General features: G+C 50.3%; 1 protein-coding gene across 3 annotated transcripts; it reads left to right on the top strand.

The window, feature by feature from the left end:
* The first annotated feature begins 3,445 nt into the window (after positions 1–3,445).
* Positions 3,446–14,080, top strand: LOC149861103 (CD48 antigen-like). Of its 3 annotated transcripts, XM_090054562.1 has the most exons (7): positions 3,446–3,638; positions 3,785–3,858; positions 4,646–4,857; positions 7,694–7,779; positions 10,547–10,852; positions 11,369–11,635; positions 12,246–14,080. In XM_090054562.1, the coding sequence occupies exons 3-7, from the start codon at positions 4,817–4,819 to the stop codon at positions 12,332–12,334; spliced, it is 789 nt and encodes a 262-aa protein (XP_089910688.1). In that variant the 5' UTR covers positions 3,446–3,638; positions 3,785–3,858; positions 4,646–4,816; the 3' UTR covers positions 12,335–14,080. The 3 variants fall into 3 exon arrangements, with proteins under 3 accessions (XP_089910688.1, XP_089910685.1, XP_089910684.1); XM_090054559.1 differs by having other exon boundaries at positions 3,446–3,858; XM_090054558.1 differs by lacking the exons at positions 3,446–3,638; positions 3,785–3,858; positions 4,646–4,857 and having other exon boundaries at positions 7,586–7,779.
* Positions 14,081–14,944: the final 864 nt, after the last annotated feature.

Raw genomic sequence — 14,944 nt, 5'->3', positions numbered from 1 at the left:
AAGGTGCAGTTCTCCTGGGACCTGGTTCTTGGTCACAGCTGGAGTCAGAGAAACTGAGGGCTGGAAGGGCCCCCAGGGGGTCACATCTAGTCCAACCCCCTGCTCCAAGCAGCACCAGCCCCAACTACATCCCAGCCAAGGCTTTGTCAAGCTGGGCCTTAAAAACCTCCACCTCTCTCAGTAACTCGTTCCAGTGCTACACCACCTTCCTAATGAGAAAGTTTTTCCTAATATCTAACCTAAACTTCTCTTGCTGCAGCTTGAGCCCATGACTCCTTGTTCTGTCATCTGCCCCCACTGAGATCAGTCCAGCTCCGCCCTCTTTGCAACCCCCCTGCGGGGAGCTGAAGGCTGCTGTTCAATCCCCTCATAGTCATCTCTTCTGCCAACTAAATCAGCCCAGGTCCTTCAGCTTCTCCTCGCAAATCAAGCCACTTGTGCAGAGAAGTTGCCCCGGCCCTGGCTTTGCAGCCCCTCAGGCTGGCGGAGTGGGGATGGGGTTGCCACATAAGCAAGAACCAGGGACTGGTTTGAAGGTTTCTTTTCTGGCATATCTTTTCTTCACCCCTCCTCGTTCTCTGCCCCCATCCTTCCTGTAGGAAGAAGATGCTGATTATAAAGGATTTTAAATTTTGGCTAAACAAACCCATTTTCAACTAAACACCAGGCTTGAATGAAATGGCTCCTAAGGGTTGGGAAGTCTAAAGGAGCTGGGGGGACCTTGGCCAGGCAGGCCCCACCAAGCAGACCATCCAGGGTACTGCATCTACGGGCCAAATGCAAGCTTTCATGATCAAAGCACCTCACAACCCAAGCACACACAACATTTTCCTTGCCTGCCTGCAGTTAGCAGGGTCGAAGTGGTGTGCTAAGAGGCCACTGGTTTCCTGTGCTAAGAGATGTATTTAGCTGCGTTAGTCTGAAGTCAAGCAGAAGGCAGGGTAGACCTGCACCTCTTTGCTTTGAGTATAGTTACCTATCTACATGCACATACATACATTTACATACATCTAAATCACAAGCTTTTATGCGCTGAAGCTCACTTCATCAGCATCTGACAACTTGCGCTTCAGCGTGTGAAAGCTTGTGCTATGCATCTGCTTTGGTTAGTCTATAAGATGCAACTCTATCCTGTCTTTCTGTGCTAATGCACCCAGGGTACACATAGCAGCAAACAAACGGAAAGAACAACAAAAGCATCTCCATCCCTTTACCATCCTCCCAGCAGGGAGAAAGGAAATGAGAGAGATCAACCCACTTGCAATAGATGACTTTATGTATGCTGTATTATGGAGCTATCCCCTGAAGAGAAGGGGGAGAATCTCCCTGGGGCTTCTGCTATCAAGGGCTCAGGTTTGGGCTGTAGCTGGATATTAGGAAAAACTCTCTCACTAGGAAAAAGCATGGGTCACCCCAATGACCTGGCCCCTCTGGCATGTGATTTCTCTTTACTCATTCCTGCCATGTGGACTCCCCTGCTCATTTCCCCTTTTCTAGAGCAATGTGGAATAAGTGAGATGCCAAAGTGTGCTTCTTTAATCCTCCTGGCCAGTCTCTGCCCTGTTCAAACAGTCTAGACTCAAGCTTATGTTGAGTTTTGTCCATGGAATCATTGTGGCAAATATAACCAGACAGAGCCAGGGCTGGGGCATTTCTACACCCACGCAGCCCTGTTATGGTGAGCAAGCATAGCAGTGGCAGGATTTGGTCGACTTGGTCCCTGTTCTGATGTCCAGCATCAAGGCACCCGCTCTCTGAGATACTGGAGATGCACTGAGCATGAATGTTTTAACCATGAGATTAAGGAGCCATGAGAACATACCTGGTGGGTAGAGCTGGGTAAATATCTTCAGACAGCTAGGCAGGCAAGGTTTTTGGACAGATGTGATATCTTTTATTAAACCAACTAAATAACTGGGGAAAAGTTCTTTGCAAGCTTTTGGGCACAAACACCCTACCTCGGGCATCAGGAGACTGCTGCTGTTCCGAGATCTCCAAGGTAGAAAAGAAGCTGGTGCATTAGATATCAGGCAGGTTGTAATGTGCCATAAAAGATATCATTTCTACCCAAAGAACCTTGCGTGCCTGTGTCCGTAGACCAACCTATGTACAGCCAACAACCCTGCAAATTCAGTGAGCTCTCTGATCCATGGAAAAGCGCAGGGTTGTAGCAACCATTCACAAAGGCAGGACAAGTCTGGTGAATAATTCTGGGCGCAAAGAAAAATGAAGAGTTTGAGGAAAGCAGGAACAAGACTTTTGGACTCGTCACCCTGATACCAGGGTCAGACCAAATTTATATCCAGTTAACGTAACCCGGGCAGTACTCCAAGATATATCTCCTCTCCAATCGAAGGGATCGGAGCAGGTGCATGACCACTGTGGGAGGTGTAGGGACTCTCCTTCCCTATAGAGCAGAGCTAGATCACCAATGGGGACTTAGCCAAACTCCTTTTAATGAGAGGAACAGCGGTGGGAACATAACATATATAGACCAGGGGGCATAGGGGACACTACAGTACCCCAAGGGGATGGGATTCAATAAAGGTAAGGCATTCACATTCGTAGACATGTTCATCTAGTTAGGCGAAGGCAGGTTTAACAAAGTATAAAAACACAAACACAATAAACAATACTGATTGACAAAATATAAAATGCATAAAGTACAAAACAACAAATAGCAAAGAGACATAGGTACCTGGAGGGGGAAAGCACAAAGACCCCCTCCCCTCCAACAAAGGTTTCTACCCTGTTGCTTCACTCATCCCTACTGGACCCAGCCAGGACTTGAACCTGGATCCTCAGATAACAGGCAAAAACTACCACAGAGCCACCACCGCTGGGCCCAGGTTAGGCTGCTGACCTTCTGGGAGCTCCTACTTCATGTCAAGCGGCCCTACCTCATACTGGAGAAACTGGAAGCCTCTCAGGTCACTGCACAGCTTTCTGCCGGAGCCAGGTGGGGAACCTCTGCTGCTGGTTGTAGCCTCTTGCTGGGCATCTGGAGCCAGCAGGGAGCCTCTCCTGCCAGCCGTGCTGCGCTGCCCGTGGGTCCTGGTCCTTTAGGGTCCTCTGGGACAACTGCTTCTGCCCCACTGGCCCAGCTCCTTACAACTCTTTCATGGTCATCCCTTGCAGGTCTCTGAGTCAGTGTGCTGCCCCTTTTATCCCCCTCCAGGTGACCCAAGGGGCCAATCAGGGGAGATGGAGGGTGAGTCTCTGAGTCCTGATTGGTGAGGAAAAGCAATCCCAAGCCCTCCAATCATCTTTTACCCTTTCAAACCCCCTGGGCCAAATCACAACAGCTAGTTCATCACATCATTTTCCCTTTTTTTTAATTAAGAAGCAAAAATGAAACCCTGAAAATGACCTGATATTTTGGGATCTAACTCAATTTTGCATCTGGCCTGAAATGAAATTTCTTTTGATGGTTGCTTCTGCCTTTCCTTTTATTTGGTTTTCCTTTTGTTTCAGTTAAATAGAAATGAAAAGTTCAAGGTTAAAGCGAAGTGTTTGGATCACATCAAATCCACACAATTTAGCTGCCCCCAAATGGTTTGCTTTCAATCGTTGTTCCTTTTGACTCCGGCTGAGCTGGGATCTGCTGTTTGCTTCCACTGCCAGGGACCTGAAAATTGGTAAATTATAAGTGAGGTGGAAACCTCGCCTGCTGTTTCTATTTAACTCTGCTTTGCCCGTGCCCATCACATGGGGGTGAGCGTCGCCTGAGGGATGCAGGATGCAATGGGGTTTGTACAAACTGCTCTGCTCCATTTCTTTACAGCTCCGTGCCAGCCAGCAGAGTAGCATGTGACCGTCTATGATGAAGCGGATGAGACTTGCTGCAGAAGAAACTTGGTGAGTCCATACAGGACTCCTTTGCTCTCCTCTCTTCCCTACACAAGGGTTGTCCTGACCCATCCAGGTTGAGGATGGAGACAGGTAGTTGTTTCACACTGACTGTGTCGCACCCAGGGCGTGTCTGCGTGTCAGGGGAAGATGCTGCAACACAGGGGTCTGGCATACAATTCACTTGGCAGTGTGTTGAGATGAAGCGGTGGCAGAAATGCAAGCTTGACATGCATATGTGCATGCACACATATAATGGCATGTTATTTTTAGAATCCAGAGGGCATAAAAGCACCTCGTATATCAGACATACCAGGTGTACATCAAGCTTCTCCTTCTATTGCATTTCTATCCAAGCGTGATGCACCAATTTATCTGCTATGCCCATGGCTTGCTTCATCCACCCTTGAAAGCCCAGACAGTTAGACCCTATGGACCTGGATGTCAAAGAGGTTGGAGTGTCTGAACATGTAGGTAAGTGGATGAGGGGCTCAGAAGAGCCAGTGCCTGGTACTAGAAGACCGACTGGGCATCTGTCTGCATCTTGAGGTACTGAAGTCTCTCTAAAAAACCAGGCTTCGGCATCCACTAGCTCCCTTTCAGAGAGGAAGGTCCTCAGCCCTTGCAGTTCTGGCAGAGTCTGCGCCCCTCCACTGGAGAGGCTGCTGGGCCCCATGGAGGTGATGCATGGGGATCGCGAGGCAGAAAGGCCAGGAGACAGCATGTGGTGAAAAAGCAGGGGGGTTCCCATCCTGCTGGTGGAGTATGTAACCGTTTGTACTGCTTTGCTTCTCAGCCAGACTGTCAAGAAGGGGAGACTCAACCCAGCCTTGGTCTCAACTGCCCACATGGAGGTGATTTCCCAGCACATGGAGCCCTGGGACTGGTGGGAGCACGGGATAACACCCATGGCTGAGTGCTGCTTGTCCCAGAGACCTGGGTCTCCGGCCAAGGGGCCAGGCCTGGAATGCAGCCCCCCGGGAGAGTGGACAGGAGGAAAAGGAGAGGGTGAGCAATGCTTCTTCCCCACAAGGAAGGGGGAAACCCCCCCACTCCTTGTGCCGCTATGTGCACTAGCAAGTTGTGGTGTTATGGGGAGAGAAGGCCCTCACTGCTGCCAACCTGTGCCATCCACCCGCCAGCTGCAGATTTGACCCCGCGTGTGCATTTCCCTTGCGGTGCAATCAACCCATTTCTTTGCATGGAAAGCTACATCTGTGGGGGCAGTTAGGTCCCATACAGGGACAGATCAGTTAAAGGAAAAAGGATTCTGACTCAATCCAGAGGTTGATAGAAATGGATGAAGGACTTGCTGCATCACTGGCAAGTTTTCAGCTCAGTCTCCCCTCCTGGATGCCAGCTGGGGAACCTGTGCATCTGCTGCAGGAAGATAATGGGGCTGCTCACAAATACGCGGCCAGGGGGAGGGGGGACTTCACTCAGATTAGAAGGCTCTGCTCCCAGGGAGGGATACATGGGGACCAGGAATAGAGAGATCAGACCAAGGACCATCTCTGCTTGCTGCACAAAGGGTGTTTGGGCAGAGGAGGGGTGTATTTGCATGCACATCACAGAACTGCAGTCGCCATATGATAGGATAACTCTCCTGAAGTGAATGGCTCCATGCTAATTGAAGATCTGGCCCAACACATTGACAGGTATGTAGCCATAAGGCAAACTTGTCTTGTATGGTAATGCAAAAGAAGCCCACTTCCCTTACAAATAAAGCTCCCTTTTTGGATGAGTCGAACTGGTAGCTGGTAGCTGGTTTTTCTTTGTCCAGCATAACAAGTGGGGCAGAATCTCCTGTTCTGATGGGGCCCAAATGACTAGTGTGGCTTGACAGTGGTACAGACCCCATGCTGAGCCTGGGGGCTGGGATGGGAAAAGGTGTTTCAGTTCCTTGTGCCCTAAAAGTCTTGTTGTGAAACTCACTGGAGCTGACAGCCAAATGCAACCAACTCTAACTGGGCAGAATGAGGGTTGGGGCAGGAGAAAGGAGGAAAGTACCCCTTTTATGCAGGCTGGGGGGACCTGGGACCCTGACCATCCCATCCAGCAGTGCAGTTCCCCAGCATGACTTGAATGGGGCTGGATTTTGCAGTCAACAAGCAGAAACTTCTGGAGAACTAGGTCAGTGCTCAGCAGGAGAGGCCGGTTCGCTTTTGTTTCATGCCTCTGCTGCATCTCAGACCCTGTACTTGTCGCAGAATGCAGCTTCCAGCAGCCACGGTGGAGGGGAAAATATTAGCAGTCGCTTGTCAGCAGCTGCCCATGTGTGTGGGGCTTGTGGTGCCATCTGAGGCAGGAGAAGATGGGATTGGCTCCATCCTGTGCCTCTTACCAGAACAGGCCCCAAGGCCCCATAGACAAGAGCACAGTCTCAGCCGGGAAGCACCCCGAGCCTGGGGCTAGTGTTAAACATGCTTACGCCTAGTTGGAGGCAGTGGGGCAGTGTGTGACGATGCTGGGGGAAGAGGCAAGGCAGGGAGAACAGCCCTGCACTGGGACCGGGCTGGAGGAGAGCGGCTGCAGGACGAGGTGTGGGGTCCGTACCTGCGCCAGACCGCTCACCCATCCAGCATTGCCATCGCCATGCAAGGACCAGTGAATTCAGAGCAGGGAGGGGAATGGACTTTCTGGGCAGGTCGGCAAGTCCCTGGCTTCCAAACTCATTTTGCAAATGCAAGGACGGACTCACAATGGCACCAAGGAATAGAAAGGAGATGTCTGGGTGGAGGGTGGAGATGATAATTCAGAGGAGGAACTTGCAGTCAGTTCAACACTGCAGAATGGCTGTCAGTATTAGAGCCCTCCCCTGCCCTTTCCCTGAGAAGCAGAGGGGATGGAGAGGAATGCAAGGAGATCCGTGATAACACCTGCTGAGTTTCCCTGGCTTGGACCACGGGATGAGCTGGCTGAGGAAACAAGCCAGTTTTCAGTGACTGGTTTGTTACATGTTGGCCTCTTGGGCAGGGCAGAGGGAAGGAGATCCATTCAATCCGCTGTGAATGCCAGAGAGAGACTGCAAAGGCCAGTCCATGCTTTTTGGAGAATCAAATCATAGAATCATAGAAAGCGAGGGCCCTGTGGTCCTGCCCCATCTTCCAGTATCTACAAGTAGCATAGAAGATGTTCACCATGCCCTGAAGTGACCTGCCCTTTGAGCTGCTGCAAAGGTTTGGGCAAAAAAGAAATAATCCGAAGGCAAGAAAAGAGCGTTTGGTGCCAAAGTCCCTCACATCTAGTCCAACCCCCTGCTCCAAGTAGGACCAGCCCCAACTACATCATCCCAGCCAAGGCTTTGTTGGGCCCGGTCTTGAAAACCTCCAAGGATGCAGCTTACAACACCTCCCTGGGTAGCCTGTTCCAGTGCTTTACTATCCTCTTAGTGAAAAATTCTTGCTAACATCTAACCTAAACTTTCCTTGCTGCCAGGGCCCAAGCATGGCTGGGGGGAAGGGTATACTTTACCAGGGCCTGGAGATCCAGGGAGGGCCACCACCCCCTGATTGTCGGGTCCTGGTAAATTGTAGCCTTTCCCCCCCATGTTTAGGCCCTGTCTGCCACCACTGAGGACAGTCCAGCTCCATCCTCTGATGGCTGCTATAAAATCTCCTCTCCATCTTCTCTTCTGCAGCCAAAATGAACATTTTCTCTTAACACCGCAGCCGGCTTGTGACATCTGACACATACTGGGCTCGGAGGGGAAGTGTGCCTCCACCCTCTCCCTCTTGCAGTGTACGAACTGAAATGTGTGCATGTCTGCACCAAAGACTCTTTTCTTGCCTTTGGATTATTTCTCTTTCCAGCAGCTCAAAGGTAATTTCTCCGCCACTTTTAGATACCGGAAGATGGGGCAGGACCAAGGAGAGAAGATGGCGCCGGTGCTAGCTGTCCTTCTGCTGTTTGTGTTGTCGTATAGCAAAGGTGAGGCCACTCGCTTTTATCTCCTCTTGGAAAGGGGCTCTTCTGAAGTTCCTCTTCCCCCGTGGGGCCACCGGTGTGGCAGGGCATCCGGCGGGGCAGCGGGGAAGAGAAGCAGGCATTGGGATGGGCGGACACGTTTCTAGAGTAGACTTGTAGCTCTGATTTTGTGATGGTGGGAGGAGAAGACGACTCCTTGCTAAACCACCCTAAACTCATTGCAAGGGGAAGAGTGGACTCACACTGATGCCCTCTCCACCCCCAATGGCAGAAAGCACCGGAGGGGCTGAAAAGCAAAGAGGAACTAAAACACTGGCACATTTTTCCTTCTGCTTCTCTCCAATGTCCTTTCTCCCATCAAAATGTGACCGTTTACTATAATCTTTTGCTGAGATGTTTGGCCTGGGGAGGCTGCCTGCCTTGCCCTTAAAAAGCAGCTTTTATCACACCCACCCTGCAGGAAAACAGCAGACATTTACCTTTCTTTTTATTAAACACAACCACATTTTCTTCAGCACGGAAACGAAAGACACAGGCCATGACGAGACTTCCCAGAACTGAGATCCCCGATTAACTCTGAAATGGCTCAGCCATTTCTGTGTCCTTCATTCGCTGCAGTACATTAAAGTCAGGGCTGTGAATGAAAGAAAATGGTCCGGACTCTGAGAGCAGTCAGGGGGGTTAATATTTGAGATGAGAACCTGGAAAATCTCCTGAGAGTTTGCAGCGGACCGGAGAGCATTTGCAAGAAGGTGGATGGATGTGGTTAAGAGGATGAAGCAGATTAGACAGTTATGAATGGCTTCTTGTATAACCAAAAATGCTGGAGTTGACTGGAAGGGATGGAAGGGCATTGAGGGCGATGAAGGAAAAGAATAGAAAATCTGGCTGAATAGGGTGGACTTCTTAAGCGGTTGCTAGAAAAGAAGTGGCTAATGTCAAGTAATAATAAAAGTAACGATTTTTTAATCCAGTGTTTCACAGGGAATTAATTCTGTTTGGCTACATAGCAGCTTAACGAGCCTCAGTCAAACCAAGCAAAGAGGAGGAAGAAACGTTTAACGATTTGGGATTTTTTAACTTTTTGGTGAAAAAGAAAATTATCTCCTCTTTATTCCTTCTCCCATCACCAGCAGCAGCCTGCAGGCTCTATATAGCACGGCCATACAGGGCCCGGAAAGGGCTGGGCCCCTTGATTCAGGCTGACTGGTAGGCTGGGGAACTTCTGGTAAGGTCTTGATTGCAAAACACATTTGCTGCCTTCCTGTCATGCAACCTCCTGACACAATTTAAACGTTTGTGATCGCTGAAACTTGCTCACTTTTCAGGCTCAGACAAAGGCCTTCAAAGAATCCCACATTTCTTGGGGGATTTTTTCTCCGAACCCTGGCACGACTGGGGGCCTTGGGTAGCGTTTTGCTCTCCTTACCTTGATTCCACTGTTGCTGACTCTCAGGATTGTGTTGCTAGTCTTTGCCTTGCTCTAAAAGCCCGAGCTCCAGGAGTCTTGTGACTCTTCAGGAGTCTTGTGACTCATGAGTGGAGCAGAGTTAAATCCCGATGGTGGCGGCTGTTGTAGCTCCTGCTGTCCCGGCTGCTGCCATGATGATCCACACCCACAATGGATCGGAGACGGGTGTTGGCTGTGGAGCTTATCCTGCAGAGGGGAACAACAGCGTGAGACGGCTCCCGCAAGGCACAGGCCTGGCTTGGCTGGGTGTGGACTTGGGTGCCTCCGATGCCCTGCTTGGATTTTAAACCCAGCTTATAGAAATCTCTGGCCAAGATGGGCATTGCCTCTAATCTTCCATTTCTGCCTCCTTTGTCCTGCCTTCATCTTCCTACCTGCTGTGGCTCCTCCCAGCCACCTCAGTACATTTGAGAAGTGGGTGTACTTTTCAGTGGTGTTGCCTTGTATCCCTAACTAACATGTGTGTTACTACCATGTGTCGGCATGAAACTGGTGTTATGAGATAAAGAAAGACTCTCTAATGCTAAAAATAGGTGGGCTCACTTCCTTGCATCACTGCCTAAAAGCATCTCCATTTCCCTTTTCTATCCTGATAAACACAATGGTTTAGATATAGGAGATGAATGCATGGAGGGTGGCAAGGAAGATGGAGATAGATTCGTCTCTGTGGCTGCAGTGGGCAGGACAAGAAGGAACAACCTTAAACTGCAACAAGTGGAGTTTAGGTTGGATATTTAGGAAGAACTGTGTGTCTGAGGGTGATTCAGCACTGGAGCAGGCTCTTCCAAGGCTGTGCAGTCTCCATCCCTGGAAGGTTTTAAGGTCAGCCTTGGAGTTGGTTTACCCAGGGCTGGTCCTGGGACTAGACGTGAGCCCCTGAGGTCCCTGACAACCTAACTTCCCTGTGATTTTAAATGCGGGACACCTTGAAAGAGACCCCCACAAGTCACAGAAGCTGCTTCCCTGCCATCACAGCTAAGCACATCATGCAGTCCTGGTGAGAAACTGATTGAGCTCCAACCTAAAAACAATTTGGCTTCCTGGTCTCTCTGCTCCTATTCTTGCCCTTCTCTCCTCTGATGGGTAGAAACAGTCCTCATATTTCAAGTGATTTATTAAAAAGCAAAAAAATAATCTCACCCCCACCAAAAAAACCCAAACCAAACCAACCCTGAAATATGCCAGAGGGATCGAGTTGGGAGTCAACAGCATTTTAGCCCTTCATTAGCATAGTTACCAAGAACTCTCTCCCATTCCAGCTCCTTGGGGTAGCGCTGATCTTTGTGTGTGTGTCCACAGCTGAAGAGAAGACAAAGCACATCGCTGGGATTGTTAATGGCACTGTGGACTTACCACCAGGAACTCACATCCCGAAGACATACAGGCAAATCAAATGGTTTTACAACCAAACCCAGCAGATTCTGACAAAGAAGGCCACCAGAGACGTTAATTTCTATAGGGATTTTCGAAAGAAGATGCATTTGTTTGAGAACGGCACTCTGCACATCATGAGTCTTCAGAAAGAAGACAGCAGCAAATACAAGATCATTGTGGAAGATCAAGATGGCTCTGAGATCTTTACAGAAATCCAGCTGGGCGTTTATGGTGAGTAGGGACAGGGGTCTTTGTACACCCAGCCAAGGGGAAGCCTGAGAGCCTGTGCAATGAAATCCCCCCTGGGCAGGAAAAAGAAGGGCTGGGTCCTCAGCCACAGTCCAAGGACTTTGCTGGAGAAATATTGCTTTGACCAGCTGAAAAGCTGGTGTTCAGATGTAAACAAGAGCACCCATGAAGAGCCAGGCAGGGACAGAAGTGGGTGGTGGGGGGATCTCCAAGGAGTGTTTGAGGGTAGTGGGGAGGGAGGTGAGCTGCACCCCTTGGACCAGGGCAGTGCTGGGAGGGCAGGGAAGCAGGAGTCTGGTCAAGCAGGGAGGCCTCGAGCGAGCCTCAAGTGACTCCCAAGCCCCTGTCCGAAGCAGGCTGGAGGGTCAGGTTGGGCCTTGCCATCAAAAACTGGCTCACAAGCCCCTCCAGCAGCTTACAGCAGAACGTGTGGCCCCAGCTGCTTCGAGTTGCCAGGGCTTCTGCTGCCGTTGAATGTGATCTTTGCTCTGTTCCCAGATCCTGTCCCAAAGCCCTGGGTGAATGTCACTGATTTCAAAATGACCAAAGGATTGTGCGTTACCACCTTGAAGTGCTCTGTCGATATCCCTAATGTGATCTACACATGGTACGAGAATGACAAGAAGTACGGCAACCCCAGCGCGGATGGAAAACTGACCCTCTCTCTCCTATCAGAAAGCAACTTAATATACAACTGTAATGTCTGCAACAGCGCCAGCTGCAACAATGAGTCCCTGTATTACCAAGGCAACTGCCAATGGCGAGGTAGTGTTTGACCTATAGTCACTTGCCTTACATGGCTTTAATGCACTTCCACAGCCCCATGGGCCCTGTAGACGGCTAGCATGCATCTGAGGGAGCTGAAGGGCTCAGCATACGTGTGTGCGTGGGGGGCTTTGGCCTTAGGTGTCTTGAGATCGACCGCCCACTGCTGACCCCAACAGGGCTCCATTCAATGAACCGATGCAAGGGTGGACACACACAAGGAGAGGAGGAGTGTGGGGCCAGCATAGAGGATGTGGTCCCTGCAGTGCTCTGGGGGAGGTTGCCTAGGAAAGGTGCTATCCAGACCCCCATGGAGGCTTTGCTCTGGGGGTGCTGCAGGCGTTCCCACAAACCGGGTCTCTTGCAGCCCTGCTATTCAGGATGAATCAGGGAAGTCCTCCCCCAAACTGGTTTGGACTACCTGAGCTGCCAGTGGCCGACATACTTCCAGCTGGCTCATTCTTGCCCCCAGCCACTTATTTCTGACTCCAGCTCGAGTCCCCACGTCCTGATTTGCCAGCTCCTAGCTTGTGGCTCCCATCCCACCACCCGCTTCTAGCTCTTGACCCTCTGTCTGACACAGGAATAACCAGCTCTTGTCTCCGTCCAGACAGGAACGCTGCCTCGTCCACACTCCGGCTGGTGGCTGATTCTGCAATGACTGTTGGGATCCTCTGGCTCCTCCATAACTTGCTGTGAGGCTGGGGGGCCCAAGGAGGTGAACACAGGCCCGGATCCCATCTTGCTTTCTGTCCCACGATGCACTGAAGCCACCTGCACATAAATCCACTCAAAAGCAGCACCACAACATGGCCCAGAAGCGACACCATGATATGTCCACCAGTACTGCAGTTTTGGTGACCCATATCTCTGTCAACAGGAACCAGCTGGAGATGAACATTGTCCTAGGGAATGACAGAAATGTAGGGTGGGAAAGAGACCTCAAGGGGACATCTCCTCCTCACCCAGGCAGCAAGGCAAGATGTGGGTCTGGACTAGAGTCGGCAAACTGGGCAGTCAAATATTATCGATTGACTGCATGTTTTTTGACTGGTCGAAGAGCAAGTTTACCAAAAAAACCCTACATTTTTTAATTGCTTGATAGAAATGTGATTTTTTAAATTGTTTTTTTGAGACTTTTCTTAATGAAAATGTCAGTGCGTTTGCTATGTATTATTTAGACCAAATGACATTTTTTAAATCAGTTTTAATCAGTAAGCTAGTCTAGGCATATGTCCTGAGAAGGCTTTATTCCACCTGCTCCTAATGAGCTACAAAGAGGCAGGTTCCACCTCGGCCCCCGACAGTCTGGCCGAGTGCTTCGGCTGGGCAATAAAAGGGCCTGGCCTTACCGTGAGCTAACTGGCTTCAGTTGTAGCACTGCAAAGGGGTCAGGTGCAATTCATGCTGTTGGTGCACAAACCTGTTAGCTGCTCTCAAAGGGGAGGGAGGCTCACCTAGCACCTGCTGTTTGCCTGTTCTTGAACAGCTTCAGTGCTACTGGGGGTGCCTTGGGCTTGCAGCCTTGACAGCAGTAAAAAATGACAGCAAATGCCAGATGATTGGAAGATAATCAATGTGGTCCCCATCTTTAAAAAAGGGAGGAGGGAGGACCCGGGCAACTATAGGCCTGTCAGTCTTACTTCAATCTTAGGGAAACTCTTTGAGAAGATCATTAAGGAGCACATCCATGATGGGCTGGCCTCAGGGATGATGCTCAAGGGCAACCAGCATGGTTTCATTAGGGACAGGTCCTGTCAGACCAACCTGATTGCCTGCTATGATCAGGTCACAAAAGCACTGGATGCAGGTGTTGCCGTGGACGTAGTCTTTCCGGACTTCAGCAGGGCATTTGACACCGTCTCCCACCCCATCCTCATTAAAAAACTAGGTGACTGTGGCATTGATGCCTACACAGCCAGATGGACTGCAGATTGGCTGAAGGGTCGTACTCAGAGGGTGGTGATGGATGGGTCATTTTCAACACTTAATAGACTACAGTATAGTGTAAACATAACTTTTATATGCACTGGGAAACCAAAAAATTCGTGTGACTCGCTTTATTGCGATATTCGCTTTATTGCGGTGGTCTGGAACCAAACTCGCAATATCTCTGAGGTATGCCTGTAATTATCCCCCTCAACTGGCCCAGTCCTCCTAGGCTGGCTGTAATCACTCTTGACTGTCTGCAGCTGGGTGGTAGCCTCTTGCAGCCTGCTACCCACAGCTGTTCTCCATGTGAGGCAAAAGCGTATCACTAAGTTAATTAATTTGTACTGCCCTACTGCAACCTTAGTCATGGGGGAAAAGGTGAGGTTACAGACACCTTGACTACAACGTTCGATAGTCTTTGAGTACTTCACGTTACAGTTTGTTCAGAGACAATTCCCTCTGCGCCCCTGTGGGACACCTCCTTTGTACCCTCATTAAATTAAATAAAACACATCTTTTATAACCAGCTGTGTCCTTTAAAGTGTGAACATCTTAGGGTGTTCTGGATTGTCCCAAATGCTCACCCCCAAACCACCCCTTTCCTATACAGGCACCTTGTTAACACACCTGAAGATCCATTGCTGGAGCTGGTCATTTGCCAACTGGTGTTTAGGATGAATGGCTATATACAGGCTGTAGTTGGTGCCTCTCTTTCTTTTGTCCTGGGAAGGGTTAAGCCAGGGTGCCCTCACCTTAGGGTGGGGTGTAAGGTGTGGGAAGGTGAGGAGTGCTGTGGACAGCTAGAAATGCTGAAAGGAGACCACAGTTCAAAAACTGTGGATTAGGGAGACCTGGCCCCTCATTACTCCCAGCCTTCTTCATTAAACCGCTTCCTCCAATCTACCCCCTTCCTCCACCATTGCAACCACCCGGGAGAAAGGATGGGAAGTTGAGAAGGGGAGGAAATGCAGAGCTGGCAAGGATGCCACCTTAGAGCCTGGCTCCATGGTGCCCAGCCCCAAGCCCCAGAGAGCCAAGGAGGTTGTTTCGACCATCTGATGCCCCTTGAGACCATACCCTGGGGTTCACACACGATCCTCCCCAGTTCCTCCCAGGAAATGGAAACCAGGCAGTAGGAGCATGCTGCACTGGAGAGGTGATGCCTTGGGATCCTACCTGCTCATCCAAGCTGAGCAGGATGTAGAGGGTGCACAACGAGCCCAGGAGATGCTGCGCTCACCACGGAGATGCCCCCTGCCTCCGTGGCGGGTCTGAAAGCCCAGACACAATTTGCAGCAGCTGACAACTCAGCCCAGAAGCTGATCCTAGTTTTCAAAGTCCCCAAGACCCAGCAGCTCCTTGGGGTTTTACAAGATG

Source organism: Crocodylus siamensis, chromosome 6 (genome assembly GCF_052110815.1).
Source record: "Crocodylus siamensis isolate JL-2025a chromosome 6, ASM5211081v1, whole genome shotgun sequence".
NCBI classification, from domain to species: domain Eukaryota; kingdom Metazoa; phylum Chordata; order Crocodylia; family Crocodylidae; genus Crocodylus; species Crocodylus siamensis.
Note: the sequence above shows the minus strand (reverse complement) of the source record. Positions and strands in the feature narration are given on the sequence as shown.

What these genes read in the sequence shown, in the direction of transcription:
- LOC149861103 (XM_090054558.1), top strand. Translation starts at nt 7,611, where the DNA reads ATGTCTGCACCAAAGACTCTTTTCTTGCCTTTGGATTATTTCTCTTTC. An exon ending in AATCCAGCTGGGCGTTTATG is followed by an intron (nt 10,853 to 11,368) that starts GTGAGTAGGGAC and finishes CTCTGTTCCCAG; the next exon opens with ATCCTGTCCCAAAGCCCTGG. An exon ending in AGGCAACTGCCAATGGCGAG is followed by an intron (nt 11,636 to 12,245) that starts GTAGTGTTTGAC and finishes GTCTCCGTCCAG; the next exon opens with ACAGGAACGCTGCCTCGTCC.